The sequence below is a fragment of the Ahaetulla prasina genome, chromosome 7, assembly GCF_028640845.1.
Source record: "Ahaetulla prasina isolate Xishuangbanna chromosome 7, ASM2864084v1, whole genome shotgun sequence".
NCBI classification, from domain to species: Eukaryota; Metazoa; Chordata; class Lepidosauria; order Squamata; family Colubridae; genus Ahaetulla; species Ahaetulla prasina.
In genome coordinates, this window is record NC_080545.1 from 2,264,103 (window position 1) to 2,286,112 (window position 22,010).

The window sequence follows — 22,010 nt, forward strand, 5'->3', positions numbered from 1 at the left end:
TCATATCTAATTGATATAGTTGATACATATTTTTATACATATATGTATATTTTCTTCAAAATATGTTGTTTTATCTATAACAATTGTTTGTGTATTCTGTTGTGACAAAATAAATTTTAAAAAAAGCGCTTCTTCGGTTCGGGGTGAATGGTGGAGGATGGACGAAACTGAAGACGCTTCTCAGACGAGAAGCGAAACCTCTTCAAGGAAAAACAAAGCCCAGCTGCCTTTTGAAAAAGTACCTTTGGGACAGCCATGACCTGGATGACTGAGAAATTCCAGACATTTAGTGTTTATGAAACTTTCTCTATTTCTTTTTTTCTCTAAGCAAAGATTTAAAGAGATGTTTAACCACTCTTCAGGGTGGTTAAATGTTCATACCCTGACGGGAAATGTAAGCAGGCATCGCCTCTGAATGTTATAAATTGTTTGGCTAATCCTGTTTATGTCAGGATCTCCCTACTTGAGAGTCTTCTAAACAATATGAGCGTTGAACCTGATTTTTCCCGCTGCTGAAGCATCGTGTTTAATTTTATGGGACCCTCGGCTGAGACCCCATCCTTCCCTGCCGTAGAGATCCTACAGATTTTGCTTCTGTCTTGTTTCAGAGAAAAATCAGCAAGTGTTGGCTCAAGACAATGATTTTGAGCGATGTTTCTTTCCTTCTGGGCCCTTGCGTTTTGACGGCTCTTCTTGGCACTTCTCTGGGAGTTTGAAAGCCCCTTGAGTGTTGTTTTTTTTTAAAAGTAACGCAGCCAAATGAATTCAGCAGGGTGGCCTATATCTCCAAAATTATTTAGAAAATGTCTTTTGGAAATGCAGCACCTCAGCTTATGGGTGGGCTGAAAAATGTTCAGTGGATTTCCAGAATAACAGAGTTGGAAGGAACCTTAGAGGTCTTCTAGTCCAACCCCCTGCTCAAGCAGGAAATCCTAATTTTTTTTTCCCCCAAGTAACAGGAACCTAAGTAATGATCACAAATGAATTATTATTTATAGTGGATGAATTTATAACTGGCGATTTCAGACTCAAGGGACAATCAATTACGAATATCTTGAACTTACTCGTGTATTTTGGTGTATTTATTTATTACTTACTACCTTTAACTTGTGGGGGTTTAATTTAGAATAGGAAGTGACTGATATCTGATAAAGCAGTTCTAAAGTTGCCACTTATATATTCAAAATCATTGATATTTGTTCTTTTTGTAGTAAATGTATATATAGGTTTTTCCCCCCCGATTTTGGCTTTCAGAAGTTCACTTTCAGACTCCTATTTTTAGGGAATAAAGGTGTTCTTAAAGCTAACTGGGAAATACAATTTGTATTGTATTTTTGTATAAGAATTGTTTTGTATAAGAATTGCCTATTATAAGATTTTTTTCTTATTGGAGATAAAACTTTTACGTATGGAAAGTCCATCTGAAAGGACTAGGAATCCTTTGTGGATTTTTAAAACAAAACTGGTTGGAAGCTCATTTTTTTAACGAAATCCTTCAGAACAAAGTTTGGCAGACTTAGGGAAGAGTTGCTTTGAATATTTTAAATGTTTTTTGAATGAGAGAAGTCTGGAAGGGGCACACGGACAATGAGATTTATAGGCGACCCCATATTGAAGGAAACCATTTTGCCCTGAGAAATAATTAAAATCTTTTATTGGAGGAGTTGGGTTTCAAAAGGCTCTCCTAAACCACCATTAATCACCTTGACTCCATCATCCGGCTAATAATGAATCCATCCACGTGGGAAGGAAATTCCTTCCCTTTTTAGTGGCTGTTTTCATCAAAGGTGATGTTTATGACTGAGACCTGGAATTTTGGTATTTGTTTTAGCCCAGGGGTCAGCAACTTTAAACACTCAAAAGAGCCACAAAGGCCCTAACCGGAAGCACCCCGCCCTCCCCCCCATTCAATTCTGGAGCCGAATGGAAGTCCGGTTCCCCCACCATAGAGTCTCCTCCTAGCATGACGTCCTTTTTCCTCGGCCGACTGGAAGTCCGGTTCCCCCACCATAGAGTCTCCTCCTAGCATGGCGTCCTTTTTCCTCGGCCGATTGGAAGTCCGGTTCCCCCCACCATAGAGTTTCCTCCTAGCGTGGCGTCCTTTTTCCTAAGCTGACTGGAAGTCCGGTTCCCCCACCATAGAGTCTCCTCCTAGCATGGCGTCCTTTTTCCTCGGTCGACTGGAAGTCCGGTTCCCCCACCATAGAGTCTCCTCCTAGCATGGCGTCCTTTTTTCTTGGCCGACTGGAAATCTGGTTCCCCCACCATAGAGTCTCCTCCTAGCCTGGTGTCCTTTTTCCTTGGCCGACTGGAAGTCCGGTTCCCCCACTATAGAGTCTCCTCCTAGCGTGGCGTCCTTTTTCCTCGGCCGACTGAAAGTCCGGTTCCCCCACCATAGAGTCTCCTCCTAGTGTGGTGCCCTTTTTCCTCGGCCGACTGGAAGTCCGGTTCCCCCACCATAGAGTCTCCTCTTAGCATGGCATCCTTTTTCCTCGGCCGACTGGAAATCCGGTTCCCCCACTATAGAGTCTCCTCCTAGCGTGGCGTCCTTTTTCCTCAGCCGACTGGAAGTCCGGTTCCCCCACCATAGAGTCTCCTCCTAGCATGGCATCCTTTTTCCTCTGCCAACTGGAAGTGCGGTTCCCCCACCATAGAGTCTCCTCCTAGCCTGGTGTCCTTTTTCCTCTGCCAACTGGAAGTCAGTTCCCCCACCATAGAGTCTTCTCCTAACATGGCATCCTTTTTCCTCTGCCAACTGGAAGTGCGGTTCCCCCACCATAGAGTCTCCTCCTAGCCTGGTGTCCTTTTTCCTCTGCCGACTGGAAGTCCGGTTCCCCCACCATAGAGTCTCCTCCTAGCACGGCATCCTTTTTCCTCTGCCGACTGGAAGTCCGGTTCCCCCACCATAGAATCTCCTCCTAGCACGGCGTCCTTTTTCCTCTGCCGACTGGAAGTCCGGTTCCCCCACCATAGAGTCTCCTCCTAGCATGGCGTCCTTTTTCCTCGGCCGACTGGAAGTCCAGTTCCCCCACCATAGAGTCTCCTCCTAGCATGGCGTCCTTTTTCCTTGGCCGACTGGAAATCTGGTTCCCCCACTATAGAGTCTCCTCCTAGCGTGGCGTCCTTTTTCCTCGGCCGACTGGAAGTCCAGTTCCCCCACCATAGAGTCTCCTCCTAGCATGGCGTCCTTTTTCCTCAGCCAACTGGAAGTCCGGTTCCCCCACCATAGAGTCTCCTCCTAGCATGGCTTCCTTTTTCCTCTACCTGTCCTAACTGAAAGCCCTATCAATTATGGAGCTGACTGGTGACAGGGAGCCGCAGCAGAGGGCTGAAAGAGCCACATGCGGCTCCAGAGCCACAGGTTGCTGACCTCTGGTTTAGCCCAAGCAAAATAAACCTCCATATTTTTTTCATCAGGAATTGAAAGGAGTGAAAACTGTAACAAAGAACTTGGCCGAAGAAAAAATGCTTTTAAAAGTAAAAAAAAAAAACACTCCTCAGTTTACTGAACAGCGTGAAAAAAACAGATCAAAGGCCTGTAGGAATATGCCATGAGGCCCTTGAGACAAATTTGATTATTGAATTGGTTAAATTGAGATTTCCTATCTTGCAAAAAAAAAAAATGACATTAGTGTATCACTTACCAGATGAAGAATTGTAACCAGAGCCACAGGAATGTCTTGTTGACATGGCTTACAAATTAACTGCCCTAAGAAGGAGTTGAGCAAATATATTTATAGATTTATAGATTGTTTATAGTTGAAATTAAATATCGCATGTGAAAAACAGGAGTGTTAATTTGACGATTATCTCTATGAAAGAGAGTTGATCATTGAAAAAATAGTGATTTTGGATACCATCATTACATAGACTGTAGAAGTTTCAAGGTAACCCATGTAAGATATATCAGGATTCAGAGTTACGGCCAAACAGATGTGATTTATTAAAAAATGCATCTTTAGCACACCAAAAAACCCTTTTAGCATTAATCATCAATGATAGGTTCTATCAACATTTAGAAGCACGGCTTAAGAAACTACAGTAACTTTTTCTGAAGTGTTTTGTCGTCTTAAACCAGGGGTGTGCAAACTTGGCTCTTTTAAGACTCTTTGAAGACTGGCACTTTTAAAACTTAAGCAAAGCTGGCTGAGGAACTCTAGGAGTTGAAATCCACAAGTCTTAAAAGAGCCAAGTTTGCAGACCCCTGTCTTAAACCAATGTATTTCAAACTTGACACCTTTAAGATGTGTGGATTTCAGGTCCCAGAGCTGAAAAATTCCAGGAGTTGACTTCTGGGAGTTGATATCTGTACCTCCTAAAGTTGCCAAGTTTGGAAAAAAAACAAACACAGTCTTAGACCATGACTCATTCATTTTGTGTATTGGATGTAACTTGTGAAACTTAACTGCGAGTTGGGCATGAGTGGAGGTCAACTGCTGAACTTAAGAAAATTTCACGTGATTTTGGTAGCATAATCGGATTCAATGATTTTGTTAAGGAGTCATCAACATCATCCTCATGATTTAATCACCTCAGGTCTCTCAACATCTCCGGTATTTAGCACCAAGGTCATGCAGAAGACCCTCCCCAGTTATTTGGGGGAGAAGTGTGAGGTTCTTCCTCCTTTTGACAAAGTGTCGTGCATAGGTGATAAGAGGTTGGTGCTGAAACCTTCTGAGGGCCCACCGAAGGAAATATCCAAGAGAAGGTTTCTGTTTCTTAGTCACGAAGGTCTTCGTTTCCTTTCTCCTCAGTCCAAAATCCACGCCACAAGAAGCCTGAGTGAAATCGCCATTGACTTGACGGAAACTGGAACTTTGAAGACCTCCAAACTAGCCAACATGGGCAGCAAAGGGAAGATTATCAGCGGCAGCAGTGGGAGCCTTTTGTCATCAGGTAAGTCCCTTTTGGGTTGGTTCTTCAACTTAAAACAAAAATGCCCAGGAACTGACTGTAATAATACATAGATAGAGCCAGGGGTGAAATCCAGCAGGTTCTGACAGGTTCTAGAGAACCGGTAGCGGAAATTTTGAGCAGTTCAGAGAACCGGCAAATACCACCTCTGGCTGGCCCCAGGAGTGGGGTGGGAATGGAGATTTTGCAGTATCCTTCCCCCAGGAGAGGGGAGGGAATGGGGATTTTGCAGCAGGAATGGGGTGGGAATGGAGATTTTGCAATATCCTTCCCCCAGGAGAGGGGAGGGAATGGGGATTTTGCAGCAGGAATGGGGTGGGAATGGAGATTTTGCAATATCCTTCCCCCATGAGTGGGGAGGGAATGGGGATTTTGCAGTATCCACACCACACCACACCACTCCCACCAAGCCATGCCCACAGAACCAGTAGTAAAAAAAGACTGGATTTCACCACCCAATAGTTAGGCCCAGTAGTTAGAATGCAGAATTTCAGGCTAATTCTGCTGACTGCCAGCAGTAGTTCGATCCTGACCCGTTGCTTCTCTCCTTGATTGGTTTCCATCCCTTGCTTCTTGTCCTGCCTTCTGGTGCTTTGGAGAATACATTGACCCCCTCTTTTTTGTGGCAGCCCCTCAAATATTGGAACAGTGCTATCATGTCACCCCTAGTCCTTCTTTTCATTCAACTAGACATACCCAATTCCTGTCGCTGTTCTTTGTGTATTTTAGACCCCAAAGGCCTAATCATCTTTGTTGCTCTTCTCTGATGATGCAGAGTTGTGTGTGAAAGAGATTACAAGTACCTTATCAGAATATTTAAATCCCCAAGACACCCTGCTACATCCCTCAAAGCCACTGTTTTTCAGACATGAAAAACAGCCTTGAGCAAGAGATTGCCAAAGGTCAGTCTATCTCAAAAGATTTCGGGCCATCTCACAAGGCGTCAACCTTCCCAATGGATTTTAGCACATGGCCCTTGAGAAGTGCAGTCTCCCCCTCATACAATCTGCATCCGCGCAACCGACTTACCTTCCCCTCCCCACGCCCTCCTTTCCAGCTGAAACCTTGTCTCCGTCCAGCCGCTCAAACTACTCAACCTATTCGATGAAGTGAGCTACAGCTGGTGAAAGCTTCTGCCATTTTAATAAGATGGCTCAGTCAGAAGAGCTGCTTCTAGATTTTTGGTTCCCAAATTAGCTACTGGTCTTCCACGTTCAGCATCTTCAGCCCTCCCCCCCCCCCCCCGTATTTTTCATTTCGTATTGTTTGTCTGGACCCCAAGCCCTTTGTAATCGTACCCACAAGAAATTAGAAAATTAAGTAAATTAGAATAATAGAGTGGGAAGGGACCTTGGAGGTCTTCTAGTCCAACCCCCTGCTTAGGCAGGAAACCATACACCACTTCAGACAAATGGTTGTCCAATCTCTTCTTAAAAACTTCCAGCATTGGAGCATTCACAACTTCTGGAGGCAAGTTGTTCCACTGATTAATTGTTCTAACTGTCAGGAAATTCCTCCTTAGTTCTAAGTTGCTTCTCTCCTTGATAAGTTGCTACTAATTCTACCCTTCTCAGTCTTTACCATTCCTCCTGGGGGCTTTATTGACTGAACATTTGGGAACAAGAAGCTGAGTATCTGTGTAGTGTCCTAAGTTTAGTTCTCATTAGCCACAGGAACTGCACTTCTGTCTCTCTTACAAACACAGCCAACAAGTTACACTGGCTGAGCCAGATGATAAATTCCATTCTACTCTTCAGAGAAGGAGCTGTCGTAGCTCCCATCAAATATTTAAGGGATCCAATGAGAGCTGCAGTTTGACAGGGGAACAAATTGTCACGGCGTAAGAGCTCTTGTCATGTTGAAGTGCAGTATGACAACCGGTTGTTGTAAACATATCATGGGTCTCTTGAATGAAACCATAGGTTATCCTGGATGGCTCAAACTGTGCGATTCTACCCTCGGCGCTGCAGTCTAAATATTGAGAGTGGAAAAGCAATTTAGTGAAATTCTATACCGGGAATCGGTCTTCATTTGTGAGTTGAGAGTGGAGTGGCTTTGGAAGGTCCAAGTGTAAATGTTCAGAACAAGAGGAAGTGAGATTAGGAAACCAGTTAAGAATTCCGTTTTTTGTTTTTTTTTGGCCAACGGTTCCAAGCAGGGATCAAAACAAACTGGAATAAAACTCCTTCGCCTTTGAGTTAAGCTTAGAGCAGTGGTTCTCAACCTTTATAGTGCTGCGACCCCTTTAATACAATTCCCCATGATGTGGCGACCCCAACCGTAAAATTATTTTTCTTTTGAATTTATCACGCCTGAAGCCATATTGGCTAGCGATCTGAACTGCTTGCGATTGCCTTGAGGACGGAGGCATTAAAGCGGAGACTCCTCCCCTATTAAGTTTATGGCGCCTGAAGCCAGATTAGGCTAGCGATTGGGAGTGATTGCAGCTGGCTTGAGAGGGAGACATCAGAGCAAAGATTTCTCTCTTTTTTAATTCATCGCACCTGAAGCCGAATTCGGCTAACGATTTGAAGAGCCTGCAGCTGGCTTGTGGAGTCAACCATTGGAGCGCCATTCTTCGAGTCCCATATTTCCGATGGTCTTAGGCGACCCTTGGCAAATTGTCATTCGACCCCCAACGGGGTCGTGACCCACAGGTTGAGAACCACTGGCTTAGAGCTTGTTATTTAGCCCTCCAAGCACGGGAGAAGGATTTACTAGGTACAGGTTGCCGTATAAGGTAAATTGTTGTGATAGAGGATAAGGTCCAAATGGCATTTTGTACAGATGAAAGAGAAGAGTTGTGGCTGTTTACATAGCGGTAGTGATAAACTAGAGTCGTGATGGTGAACCCATGGCATGCGTGCCAGAAGTGGCACACACTGCCCCCTCTGTGGGCACACGAACTGTCACCCCGGTTCAGCTCTGCCGGTGCATCCGCGCACGCCTCTCGCTGGCCAGTTTGTTTCCGCATCTCTGCCATGCATGTGCAGGGGGTGGGGCACATGTGAGGCATCTGTGCATGAGCGGGGGTCACGTGCAGGGGACCCCCCACATGCCTGTGGGGGGCGTGAGTATGGGGGAGTGTGTGCACACATGTGGGGGTGGGCACACGCACGGGGGCAGGGTGCATGTGGAGGGGCGCATGTGCATTGCATTTTGGGAGTTTGGGAGCATGTGAGCGCGCTTTGGGCACTCGGTCTGGAAAAGATTAGTCATCACTGAACTAGAGTGTCTTCCAGTGTTTGTGGCAACTTGGCTCAAGTTTTGCACTCTTGTGAGCTCCCTGTTTGTGCGTCTCTTCCGTCTCAAAAGCAGAGGAAGAAAAAAGTAGACCAGACCAACAGCTAAAAATCTATTTTTTCAGCTAGATCTCAGCTAGAGAGCAACTTAAGTGCTAAAAACTTTTTTGGAATGGACAACGTAAGAACTGCAGGCTGTTGGTCTGAGCTCCGAGCTTGGCAATTTGTTTGCAAACATTTCGTCACCATTCGAGGCGTTGTCGTCAGTGCACTTTGAGTTGGGCTCGTCTATCTGAGCACTGGCCTTTAAACACCTTTTTTATGTGATGCAAATTGGTGAATGTTGTTTGTTCGGATGCCTTGTGGACCATGATTCAGAGGTATCATGTTTGTGTTTATCGTGACTCGTGTTCATGACGGTCACGGTGTCCCAGGGTCACGTGATCCCCTTTGGCGACCTTCTGACAACCAAGGTCAATGGGGAAGCCAGATTTATTCAACAACCAGGTTACTAACTTAACAACTGCAATGATTCACTTAGCAACAGTGGCAAGGAAAGTCGTAAAATGGGGCAAAACTCACTTAAAAGACGTTTCACTTAGCATCAGAAATTTTGGGCTCGATTGTGGTCATAAATCAAGGACTACCTTACTACGTTTCTCCCCATTAGTGGTGGTATCTGCATCTGTGTTCAATCTTTTTTTTTTTCCTGAGACCTCCAAGAGGGGCTTGTCAGTTCAAAGCAGGGGTAGCCATCAGCCACCAAAGCAAATATTATACCGCTGAGAAGATTGCCTGCCAGAAGTCAGGCGGCTTAGAGAATGTGTTTCTTGTTTAACCACGAAAATCCTTATTTGGAAATCTCCTCTGGTTTTGATTAAAATTTTGAGATTCCAGCTGGAGCTTTGGTGCCCGTGTTAGATCCTCAGCCCAGGAAATATATGTTTGGGTGTCAGTAGGAAGAAAACTATCTCTTGGAAATATAGTTTATTCTATCTCTCCGAGATATAATTTATTCTATCTCCCCGAAATATAATTTATTCTATCTCCCCGAAATATAATTTATTCTGTCTCCCCGAAATATAGTTTAAGGGGAAAGAACAGCGTGTCCTTTTCAGAGAATAAGTAATGGCCATAAACCTTGGTCAATCAATTTTGTTTTTATTCAGTCCATTGTTATTCTGCGTCCAGGATAACTACACATAATGTTCTTTTCTTAAAAAAAAAAAAAGAAATACAAACCTAAACTTTCTATAACTGAAACATTTACTTAAAAATGGGAGTGGTGTTCTACTCTTATCTTGAAGAATTCAGTTCTGCTGAACCGAGAGAGAAATACAATCGAGGCATTTCTGGAAACTGGGAGGAAACATTTTGTGGTAACTAGGATACAACCAGCTCCCACCGTTATTAGTTGGTTAGTTGGCTCGTGTTGGAAGTCGTAAACATTGGAACAGAGTCTCTAAAAGAGAAGACGGCAGGCCCATCTGTTGTTGGCTGCAGTGTCAAGATGGAAGAGGCATCAGCTGCTATGGTCCAGATCAGTGGTGGGTTTCAAAAAATTTTACTACCGGTTCTGTGGGTGTGGCATGGCTTGGTGGGTGTGGCAGGGGAAGGATATTGTAAAATCTCCATTCCCTCCCCACTCCGAGGAAGGTAACTGCAAAATCCCCATTTCCTCCTGATCAGTTGGGACTCGGGAGGCAGAGAATAGATGGGGGCGGGGCCAGTCAGAATTTTTACTACTGGCTCTCAAAACTACTCAAAATTTCCACTACCGGTTCTCCAGAACTGGTCAGAACCTGCTGAAACCCACCTCTGCTCCAGATGTTACCAACTCGCTCTTGTTCTGGATGGAGAGGAAAGCAGGAGACTGGACATGGGGAAGAGGATGGAGCAGCTACCAAAGAGGGAACATCTGCTTTGCTTCCAGATGCGGCAGTTGAAGGATGTGGTTTCGGGTTGGCCATATCCTACCAAGTCTGAGTGGTGGGTTTTGGGTGGCAGGAAATACTTGGTGTTGGTGATAGGATGGCAGGTGGATAGAAAGATCCTGGCATAGAGCTGCTGTTGTTTTTTAAGATGTCCATTACATCCAATGTCAATGGAGATTCTTAATCATCCAAGCCATGGTTGTCCCAAAGTTGTTGGTTTTTTTTCCAAAAAAGCAACTGGACTTTCCTGGGGGTTTTTTTCCCTTGAAAATGTTTTGCTTCTCATCTAGGAAGCTTCTTCACTGAAGAAGCTTCTTGGATCACTTTGTTGTTCGTACTACACTGAGAGCTTCTTGCACTGGAGACAAATTCAGTGCGTGTCCACTCATACTTGGCCAATAAACCTATTCGGTTCTATTCTATTCTGTAATCTACATCCTATCCTATCTTATCCTATCCTATCCTATCCTATCCTATTCTAATTCCATTCCATTCCTCTCTTCTCTTCTACTCTACTCTACTCTACTCTACTCTACTCTACTCTACTCTACTCTACTCTATTCTACTCTACTCTACTCTACTCTTTCAATTCTAATCTATTCTATTCTACTCTATTCTATTCTGCATTCTGTCCTATCCCTATCCTATTTCTATTCCTATTCTTGATCGTTTACCAGTTAACTCAAATTAATCTGCATTCCAGTTTGTTCTCCTTTGAGCCTATCAGGGGAAGTATTTTCCCCCCTCTTCCTTCAGAGGTGCCACAAACAATCTGTGGGTTTGTTTGCAAGCTGATCCGGGCCTTTCCATTTGTTTATTTTGACACCCCCACCTCTTGATCGTTTAAACAAGATAAGGGAAGGCCCAGGAAGTGCCTTTAGGAATGTGGGTGTTTTGTTGATTGAATTCCAGACATTGGTAAAGTTCGCCTTAGCTGCCCCCTCTTCCCACAGCAGACCCTTATTTGGTATGCTTGAATCCTGTTATTGGTGACTTATTCGACTTTTATCCTGGCTTTCATTCAGGAACCCAAAGTAGGATGTGTCATGTTTCCTCTTGTTTATTAATCTAACATAAAAGAGGACGGACGGGTGTCGAAAAGCAAACCAAAAACCCTGCCCCTCTATTATCATAGAATAGACTTTTTTATGGACCAAGTGTGATCAGACACACAAGGAATTTGTCTTTGGTGCATATGCTCTCAGAGTACATAAAAGAAAAGATATATTAGTCAAGAATCATAAGGTACAACACTTAATAGTCACAGGGTACAAATAATAGGATGGAATGCAATGTAATGCAATGCAATGCAGTAGAATAGAATAGAATAGAATAGAATAGAATAGAATAGAATAGAATAGAATAGAATAGAATAGAATAGAAAATATGGAATGGAATGGAATAGAATAGAATAGAATAGAATAGAATAGAATAGAATAGAATAGAATAGAATAGAATAGAATAGAATAGAATAAGAGTAGAGTAGAAGAATAGAATAGAATAGAATAGAACAGAACAGAACAGAACAGAATAGAATAGAATTCTTTATTGGCCAAGTATGATTGGACACACAAGGAATTTGTCTTTGGTGCATACGCTCTCAGTGTATATTGTCATTAAACTGAAGAAGGTATGATTTCATTTAAAAAAACTAGAGATTTAGAGGAAAATAACAAAGCAAAGGGACAGGGCACAAAATGTAATTTACAGCTCTCATTGTGAGCTAGATAAAAAGATGGTGTTAATCTCTGCTCATCTAGATGTTGATTTGCTGGGAAGGAGGTGTTGTTGGTCTTTTTGCTTCCTTTTTAGCCTTTTGATTGTCTCTTTTGAATAGTGTGTAGATCTTGTTTATCTCTATGTGTTTGTTGATGGCCAATGTCTCTGAATGTCAGACTTCCAGGAATTCTCTCTAAAGTTTTAGGACTTGGCTTGGTCTAATACGGGCTCTCCAACCTTGGCAACTTTAAGCCTGGTGGACTTCAACTCCGAGAATCCCCCAACCACCCAAGCTGGCTGGGGAATTCTGGGAGTTGAAGTCCACCAGGCTTAAAGTTGCCAAGGTTGAAGACCCCTGGTCTAATAGATGCTCAGTTTCTCGGTTGAAACTGTGATCATGGGTTGTGCTATTAATGTGTTTGCCATTTTAGTGAATCGGTTTTAGCAATGCTAAAGTCTTTTTATTATTTTATTTACACAAAATGACAGTATACACAGCAAACAAGATAACTATGCTGGATTTCCTATCACAGATCACTAGTCGAACACTTCCCAAGCGTTTAGGACTGTGTGATATATCGACGAATTATTATTATTATTATTATTATTATTATTATTATTATTATTATTATTATTATTATTATTATTATTATTATTATTATTATTTCTAGAGTTGAGTAGAGCTCAACTGAATGAAGGATAATAATTTTAACTTTCTTCCATATTCTCCCGATGTTACCTCCTGTTGTTTTCTTGATTCCAATCCAAGTTGGATTGGAAACGCAGCTGCTTCTAGAAAAAGATTAGAATCTCGTCATCAAATTATTTAAAGGCAAAAGACTGGATTCCCAGACATAAATCCACTGCTTGAATGACAGCGTGCATAATGGGACTTTAAAATTATTTCACACATTTTTTTTGCCGGGGTGTGGTAGGTTCTGCACGAAGTGGTGGAGAACAGTAAATCAGGGATGAAAATATGCAACCATCTGTTGCAAAACAATAAGAGCATGGGGAATTTTCTTGAAATTTACAGTTCTGAAGTAACCTCTACATTTTTAATGGCAAATTTGGGTTTTCCAGCCAAGGCTAGGTACTTCAGAAGCCTAAATTAGTCTCGTGAGTGAGCAACTTGGTTGCCTAAAAGAACATACATACAGCTCTCTGACATCAATACAATTGAACGTGTCCAGAAATATTTTACAAGAAGAGTTCTCCATTCCTCTGAAAACAATAAAATACCTTATCCCACTAGACTTGAAATCCTAGGCTTAGAAAGCTTGGAACTCCGTCGCCTTCGACAAGACCTAAGCTTAACTCACAGAATCATCTATTGTAATGTCCTTCCTGTTAAAGACTACTTCAGCTTTAATTGCAATAATACTAGAGCAACCAATAGATTTAAACTTAATGTCAACCGCTTTAATCTAGATTGCAGAAAATATGACTCCTGTAACAGAATCATCAGTGCTTGGAACACTTTACCTGACTCTGTGGTCTCTTCTCATAATCCTAAAAGCTTTAACCAAAAACTTTCTACTATTGACCTCACCACATTCCTAAGGGGACCATAAGGGGCGTGCATAAGCGCACAAACATGCCTGCCGTTCCTGTCCTATTGGTTTTTTTTTTCTTCTTCCTATATACATATATGTTTATACCTCCTTATATTTACTCATATATGTGTTTATATACTATATAATCTTTTTGTATGATACCTACATATATTGTTGTGACAAAATAAAATAAATAAAAAATAAATAAAACATTTAACAAATACAGTGTAAACCTGAGGGAACCTTTGCAGAGAGCCGCAAAACAAAAGGATCTGCCCAACTTTAGCTCTACCGCCAGTCGTATTTTACTCAAAAAGAAATGTTGTTTTCAGTGCCCTTTGTATAGAAAAGCTCTCACATAGGAGAATGTTCCTTGACTTACAACCACAATTGAGCCCAAAATTTCTGTCGCTAAGTGAGACAGTTGTTAAGTGGCTTTTGCTCCGTTTTATGTCCTTTCTTGTCACTGTTATTAAGTGAATCGCTGCGGTTGTTAAATTAGTCCCACGGTTGTTAAGTGAATCTGGCTTCCCCCCATTGGCTTGGCTTGTCAGGAGGTCGCAAAAGGGGATCCTGTGATCCCAACCGTCGTAAATACAAATAGTGGTCAAGTATCTGAATTTTGATCTCGTGACCATGGGGATACTGCAACGGTCGTAAGTGTGAGAAATGGTCATAAGTTCCTTTTTTAGTATCATCATAACTTCGAAACAGTCACTAAATGAACTGCCGCGAGCCGAGGATTACCTGTGCAATATGTTGTGTTTTGAGCTAAAAGCAAAGGCAACTAAAGGCAAATAATCGCCCCAATATTCTGAAGACCGACTTTCCACAAAATTGCCCCCCAGCTGGTTGCACACATAGTTAAAATGCTTTTGGTGGGTTTCTTTGCAAGAGAGCCTCACTTAACATTTCAGCTGGCTCTAGGCGTCCCGATGGGAATTTCCTCCTGGGTGTTATCCAGTGGGCGATCGTTTCTCATCGCCAAATCTTGGACGTGAACTTCCTGAAATATGGGAAGCCTCTGGCTTGATGAATAACACCGGTTGTGTGCTGTCGCCAAGGCTGCAGACAAGCACAAGAGAGAGAGAGAGAGAAATAATATGCGTATCCTGTGCTGAGTAAGTCCAGATGGTCTCCCAGCCGTTATCTTGGCCCTTACGCTGCGTAGGAAATCCTATTTGTGAGTCAAGAGTTGTAAGATACTGGCACTTTTGTGGTGACATTTCATTCATCCTGGGGCAGTGAGTCAAAGAGAAACCACCCAGCAGTCCCTGGGCTGCCACCTCCAGCAACTCAACAAAGGTTTCCAGATGGATGTACCACTTTATCAGGCCTTGGTAAGGCCACACTTAGAATGCTACATCCAGTTTTGGTCACCACGATATAAAAAAAATGTTGATACTCTAGAAAGAGTGCAGAGAAGAGCAACCAAGATGGTTAGAGGGCCAGAGACTGAAACATAAGAAGAATGGTTTCAGGAATTGGGTATGTCTAGTGAAAAGAAGGACCTGGTTACATGATAGCATCTTCCAATATTTGAGGGGCTACTACAAAGGTGAAGGGGGTCAATCTATATCTCCAACCTTGGCAACTTTAAGACTTGTGGACTTCAACTCCCAGAATTCCTCAGCCAGCTTTGTTGAAGTCCACAAGTCTTAAAGTTGCCAAGATTGGAGACCCCTGCTCTAGACTCCCAGGAGGGAAGGGCTGCTGGCTGAGGAATTCTGGGAGTTGAAGTCCACAAGTCTTAAAGTTGCCATGGATGGAGACCCCTGCTCCAAAGCACCCGAGGGCAGGACAAGAAGCAACGGATGGAAACTCATCAAGGAGAGAAGCAACCTAGAACTAAGGAGAAATTTCCTGACAGTGAGAACAATCGATCAGTGGAACAGTTTGCCTCCAGAAGTTGTGGGTGCTCCATCACTGGAGGTTTTTAAGAAGAGATTGGACAACCATTTGTCTGAAATAGTCTCTTGCTTGAGCAAAGGGTTGGACTGGAAGACCTCCAACTCTTGTTAGATTTTGGTCAGCTGGAAACCTGCAAGGGATGCACCTGGATTGCTACATTAATTGTGTGTAGCATGAGATGTGTACAAAACACATCTTTAAATAGCAACTCCATTAAAGAGGCCACGGTGGGTTACACATCTGGACTCTAGTGATGTCATCTGGCTGATGCTGGGATATTTTCCTTCTTTCTGGGCTATTGTTCTGTCCACTTCCCTGGAGATCTGTTTCTTTCATCTGCTCTTCAAACCTCCCGTCCCATCTGGTATTCTTTCTTTAGTAGCCCTGAGAACTTGCGAGGACAGGGGCTGAGCAAAAATCTACAGTGAAATTAGGGATTGGATGATCGCAGAATGAGTGGCGAAAACACCTCTCCATTTCAAGAAAGTTTGTGGGGAATATAAACATCAGTTTTCTTTAAGCAGAAAAATGAAGTACCGTATATACTCGAGTATAAGCCGAGTTTTTCAGCACATTTTTTGTGCTGAAAAACGTCCCCTCGGCTTATACTCGGGTCTATACGGCTTATACTCAAGTTTTGTTTTTTTTTTAAGCCCCTCGGCTTATACTCGAGTATATACGGCTTATACTCGAGTTTTCTTTTTCACATTTTACCGGACTGAAGCCCTGCCGGTGCAGTGAGAGGGCGGGCGGGGAGCCGCCAGCCTTCTCAGCTGAGGGAGGAGGGTTTCCCAACCGGTGGGTGCCTCATTTCCACTCAAACATACTGAGTCCCCAGTTTACCCCAGTTTTTGGGGTAAAATTGGGGACCTCGGCTTATACTCGGATCGGCTTATATTCGAGTATATACGGTATATTCAAAACAAGTATCAGATAAAAAAATATCAAATAGCATATGAGTAAACTTAGGAAATAATTTGTATTAGATATATTTTTGAAGGAGAGGGGAATTGAGAGTGTGAATAAGCGTGGAGAGACTAGAGATTATAATTTAGGAATTATTTTAGATTATGATTGTTAGTTTTGATACCCTGCATTTTGTTCTGGGAAGTCGGGGTGGGGGGTGGGGGGTAAAGGGGAAGGGAATTGGGGGGTTGAGGTTAGTGATGGAGTGATGGTTAATGTACAGGGATTATTGAAGATGTATAAATATAATTAATGTAGGGTCGGGTCTGACCAGTTGCCATTTTAGAACGGTGGGGAGGGAAAAAAGAGAGAGTAGGAGGTAGGAAAGAGGAGAAGAGGAAGGAAGAGGGGTAGAAGAGGGAGAAGAGTGTAGGGTGGAGGGAGGAGAGGAGGTAGATAAGAGAAGGAGAGGAAGGTTTGGAAAGTAAAAGAAGGTAGAAGAGGGAAGAAGGTTAAAAAGGGGGGTGGTGACTGGGCAGGCCCGACTAATTGTATATAACTGTACATTGGATGAATTATTTGATAAGATTGTAAAAATAAAACTTTTTTATATAAAAAAAAAATGTTTTGCAACTCTCTGCCAAACTGACATCAGCAAGAGGAAGTTGACCGGGCTGGTGGCTTCAGCTCTAAATATACTTTTTTGCTAGTCTCTTACTCACAGCCTCTTCATGTTCTCACTCCATGTTCAGCAGTTATTAATTTTGGTCTGTTGCAGGGGTCTCCAATCTTGGTCCCTTTAAGACTTGTGGACTTCAACTCCCAGAGTCTTTCAGCCAGCAAAGCTGGCTGAGGAACTCTGGCAGTTGAAGTCCACAAGTCTTAAAGGGACCAAGGTTGGAGACCCCTGGTCTCTTGGACTCCCTTAGAGTTCCCCAACAGAAAGGATTTCAAATTAAAATACCCACATCAGTTGACAAGGGCTTAATGATATGGTAATACTGAAAGGGAGGCATCTTTTTTGTCGTGCAAAGGCGCATTAGGAGTGTGATAGCAAGACACAAGTGGACTCACACAAAAAAATTGATGGGCCTTCACAAAATTTGATCTGTCAGTTCATTCTCGAAAGTCAACTATTTTTAAACTATTTAAAATCATTTTTTAACGGTAGATGGTTAGGTAGGTAAGTAGATACGTGATAGGTGGGTAGGTGGATGGATAGATAGGAAGGTAGATAGAGACATGATAGGTAGGTAGGTAGATTTAAGGGGAGGAATATTTGTAATATATACCGTATATACTCGAATATAAGCCGATCCGAGTATAAGCCGAGGTCCCCAATTTTACCCCAAAAACTGGGGTAAACTGGGGACTCGAGTATAAGCCGAGGGTGGGAAATGAGGCACCTACCGGTTGGGGAAACCCTCCCTCCCTCAGCTGAGGAGGCTGGCGGCTCCCCACCCGCCCTCTCACTGCACCGGCAGGGCTTCAGTCAGTAAAATGTGAAAAAAGAAAAAAAAAACTCAGTATAAGCCGTATATACTCGAGTATAAGCCGAGGGCTTAAAAAAAAACTTGAGTATAAGCCGTATAGACCCGAGTATAAGCCGAGGGGACGTTTTTCAGCACAAAAAATGTGCTGAAAAACTCGGCTTATACTCGAGTATATACGGTAATCAATCCACATTTTCCATTCTAAAATATATTTTTCTTGTGTATAGTCTTTCAAGTAAGCAGAGATTTTTGCCATTTCTGCCAGATTTGATACTTTAACAGTCCATTCTTCAATTGTAGGTAATTCTTCTTTCTTCCAATATTGAGCAATCAAAAGTCTTGCGGCTGTTATTAAGTTCAGAATCAATTTAGTCTCTATAGCTGTACAATCCATAATTATTCCTAGTAAAAAGAACTGCGGGGTAAACTTAATCTTCTTTTTCAAAATATTCTGCATGATCCACCATACTTTAATCCAAAATGCTTTAACTTTTTTGCAAGTCCACCATATATGATAATAAGTAGCATCTTCACAATCACATCTCCAGCATTTAGCCTGTACATTAGGATACATACATGACAATTTTTTGGGGTCTAAATGCCATCTATAAAACATCTTATAAAAATTTTCTCTCATATTTTGCGCTTGTGTAAATTTAACATTCCTCACCCAAATTCTTTCCCAAGTTTCCAACATTATTGGTTGCTGAAAATTTTGTGCCCACTTAATCATACAATCCTTAACCAAATCAGTCTCTGAATCTATTTCTACTAATACATTATACAACCTCTTAATATGCTGTTGACCTTGATCTCTCATTTGTTTTAACAAATTATCCTCAATTTGCTTAACACCTATTTTTTGATCTAATTTCCATCTAGCTTGTACGAGTTGCAAAACATTTTGATGTCAAAGGATCACAACTCCATCTTGCTGAATTCTGACCTTCTTGAAAAGCTGCTGATGAGCTTCCGGTTTTCCCGTTTCCTATTTTGAGCTTGGCGGAAGCATTGCTATCTCAGAATGGAATGCTCCTATGTTTGTTTCATCCCCATTCTGCACAACTCAGAAAACATAAAATACAAAATGGTTTTTTTTATGTCGGGGAATGCACGCCTAGCCTCCCTCGGGATTCCCACATTCCTGGTGTGCGAATGCTTGAAAGTGCCAGGTGGTTTTCCATGTGCACGACATCCAACGAGAACACCCTCCTAACTCCGTGGTCTCCCTACACTCTAGACTAGACTAGACTAGACTAGACTTGAATTGAATTGAATTGAATTGAATTGAATTGAATTGAATTTTTTATTGGCCAAGTGTGGTTGGACACACAAGGAATTTGTCTTGGTGCATATGCTCTCAGTGTACATAAAAGAAAAGATACCTTACAACACTTAATGATAGTTATAGGGTACAAATAAGCAATCAGGAAACAATATCAGTATAAATCGTAAGGATACAAGCAACAAAGTTAACGTCATACAGTCATAAGTGGGAGGAGATGGATGATGGGAATGATGAGAAGATTAATAGTACTTCAGATTTAGTAAACATTTCGACAGTGTTGAGGGAATTATTTGTTTAGCAGAGTGATGGGAAGAAACTGTTCTTGTGTCTAGTTGTTCTGGTGTGCAGTGCTCTGTAGCGTTGTTTTGAGCGTAGGAGTTGAAACAGTTTGTGTCCAGGATGTGAGAGGTCTGTAGATATTTTCACGGCCCTCTTCTTTCGTGCAGTATACAGGTCCTAAATGGAAGGCAGGTTGGTAGCCACTGTCTTTTTCTGCAGTTCTAATGATCCTCTGAAGTCTGTGTCTGTCTTGTTGGGTTGCAGAACTGAACCAGACAGTTATAGAGGTGCAAATGACAGACTCAATAATTCCTCTGTAGAACTTGGGCAACTGACAATGATGAATGCAGTTGTTCTGAATCTTGGGGATTCTGTTAGCCAGGTCTCTCCTCACCTTCTCATCTTGCACTCTTGCACTGTTGTTCTATGTTCCGGCCGGTGTCAGCATTGATGGTGTCCAATGATCGTGGTCTCTGGCGGCCTAGTTTCCTTTTATTGCTAACTCTTCCAAGCATAATTGCTTTCTCCAGTGAATTCCCTTGCATGACTTGGCCAACGTAAGTGAGACTTTTGTGATTTTTGCCTCCCAGTGACATGTCTGGTGTTATGCGCTCCAGTGCTTGCTTGTTGGTCACCTTTGCTGTCCAGACACGGGAACCTTCTCCAGCATAACAGCTCCATTGAGTTGATGCAATACCTGTCCAGTTTGGTTGTCCCGCTTCTCATACAGAAGCCACCCGCCTGGCTGCAGAGATGTGTCAGCTGCCTTAATGCCGTCATTGTTTCCCCAACAGGTTCTCAAGAATCCGACAGTTCTCAGTCTGCCAAGAAAGACATGCTGGCCGCCTTAAAATCCAGACAAGAAGCCCTGGAGGAAACGCTGCGCCAGCGCCTGGAGGAACTGAAGAAGCTGTGTCTCCGGGAAGCGGTAGGCAGCAGAGATGCTTCCTTTCAAAAACTTGTTATTAAAAATTACCTTGATCTAAAACACAGGTGCAAATAAGGATGATAGGAAACTAGGGAAGGGGAAGAGAGGGGGAAGAGAGGTGTAGGTGCAGAGGGAAAGGGAAGGAAGGGAAAGGAAAGAGGAGAGGAAAGGGAAGGGAAGGGAAGGGAAGGAGGAAAAGGGAAGGAAAGGAAAGGAAAGAAAAAGAAAGGAAAGGAGAAGAGAAGAGAAGAGAGGAAAGGAAAGGAAAGAAGGAAAGAGGAGAGGGAAGGGAAGGGAAGGGAAGGGAAGGAAAGGAAAGGAAAGGAAAGGAAAGGAAAGGAAAGGAAAGGAAAGGAAAGGAAAGGAAAGGAAAGGCCCAACTTTTTTCAGCGTAGCAACTACAGAATAAAATTACAACCTCAATTTTTTAACTTCACCAATTTAACAAATACTAGCCATTTCGGTAACAACCAACTGTGCTAATCAAACTCAATGTCGGGGGTTTTTTTCCCATGTCTCAAGCACGAAGTCCAGAAGTGGTTTCCAAGTAGAAGCAAAGCCGGATGGGTTCTTTTCTCTAATTAAAGCAGCTAACTCCCATCACTTTCCATCCATTCTTTTATTGGGAGAGTTAAGGGCAGCAGAGATGCTTCTAATCCTACCCTTAAGGTCCAAGGTTAATTGTGCCCAACATAATCCTTTCAGAGGATGTGGATGTCCTTTGTAATTCCTTCTGTTGCTCTTATTAATTCATTTGAGTAAAATAAAATAAATTGGAGCCCTTCCACTCCAGAAAATAGAAGAATGAATCAACTCGGGAATCCCTTGCGTGTTGAGTTAAAATAGGCAATTTAAAAAATAGTGCGGGAAATGAAGGGCCGTGGGTGGCTCAGGCTTTAAGATAGCCTGTTATTAAAAAAAAAACACAGCTGCTTGCAATTACTGCAGGCTCGAGTCCCACCAGGCCCAAGGTTGACTCAGCCTTCCATCCTTTATAAGGTAGGTAAAATGAGGACCCAGATTGTTGGGGGGGGCAATAAGTTGACTTTGTATATAATATACAAATGAATGAGACTATTGCCTTACACAATGTAAGCCGCCCTGAGTCTTCGGAGAAGGGCGGGATATAAATTCCAAAAAAAAAAAAAAAGCTTGTGACCCCACCCATGGGCTCAGTCCTGTTTCCTATAAATAAGGCGGCCAAAGGCCAGATTTGGCTCTTAATATACTGCAGGCCTGGATTTAATTGAAATGGATCCAGTTTTATTAGCTGGCTGCAGATGAGTGTGACATTTTTTTGTTTATTTATCTGATTCATACCCTCACCTTTCTCCTTAAGGGACCGACAGGTGAGCAAATGCTTGAGTTAGAACAGAAAGGAAAATTGGTTGGACCGACGACGCATGGAAAAACAGTTAGATGATCCTTAATTAAATACGCATTTCACTAAGTTGCAATCATTAAATTTCATTACGCTTGCAGACCAACGTAATTAAAAAGGTTGTTTATATTTATTTTAAAGGATCGTCCGGACCATTTACATTTTGCTTTTAGCATGAAACTCAACAAGTTGCCTACATCACGAACGTGAAATCTATTTGTCTCATCTTGCATAACTTTTTTTCTAAAAGGGAAATCGGCAAAGATCAGCCAGCTCATGATTCCTGAAAATCTTGTTCAGTCTCTTATACTTCTGAGATTTTTCAAGGATAGGGAAGCATATATTTTCCATGACTGGTTATACGTAATCCTCAACCTACGACCGCAATTTCTTAAGTGAGTTTGGCCCCATTTTTCTTGCCACTGTTGTTAAGCGAATCACCATTCATTAAGTTAGTAA

General features: G+C 42.5%; 1 protein-coding gene across 10 annotated transcripts in view; it reads left to right on the forward strand.

Annotated features, from left to right (window-relative positions):
* The window catches only part of FRMD4A (FERM domain containing 4A), a 342,273-nt gene that overhangs the window by 292,967 nt on the left and 27,296 nt on the right, over positions 1–22,010 (forward strand). For all 10 annotated transcript variants that reach the window (XM_058191964.1, XM_058191962.1, XM_058191968.1 and 7 more), the window contains exons 14-15: positions 4,755–4,896; positions 20,037–20,170. In XM_058191964.1, coding sequence (XP_058047947.1) covers positions 4,755–4,896; positions 20,037–20,170 — 276 coding nt within the window. The remainder of the gene's footprint in view (positions 1–4,754; positions 4,897–20,036; positions 20,171–22,010) is intronic.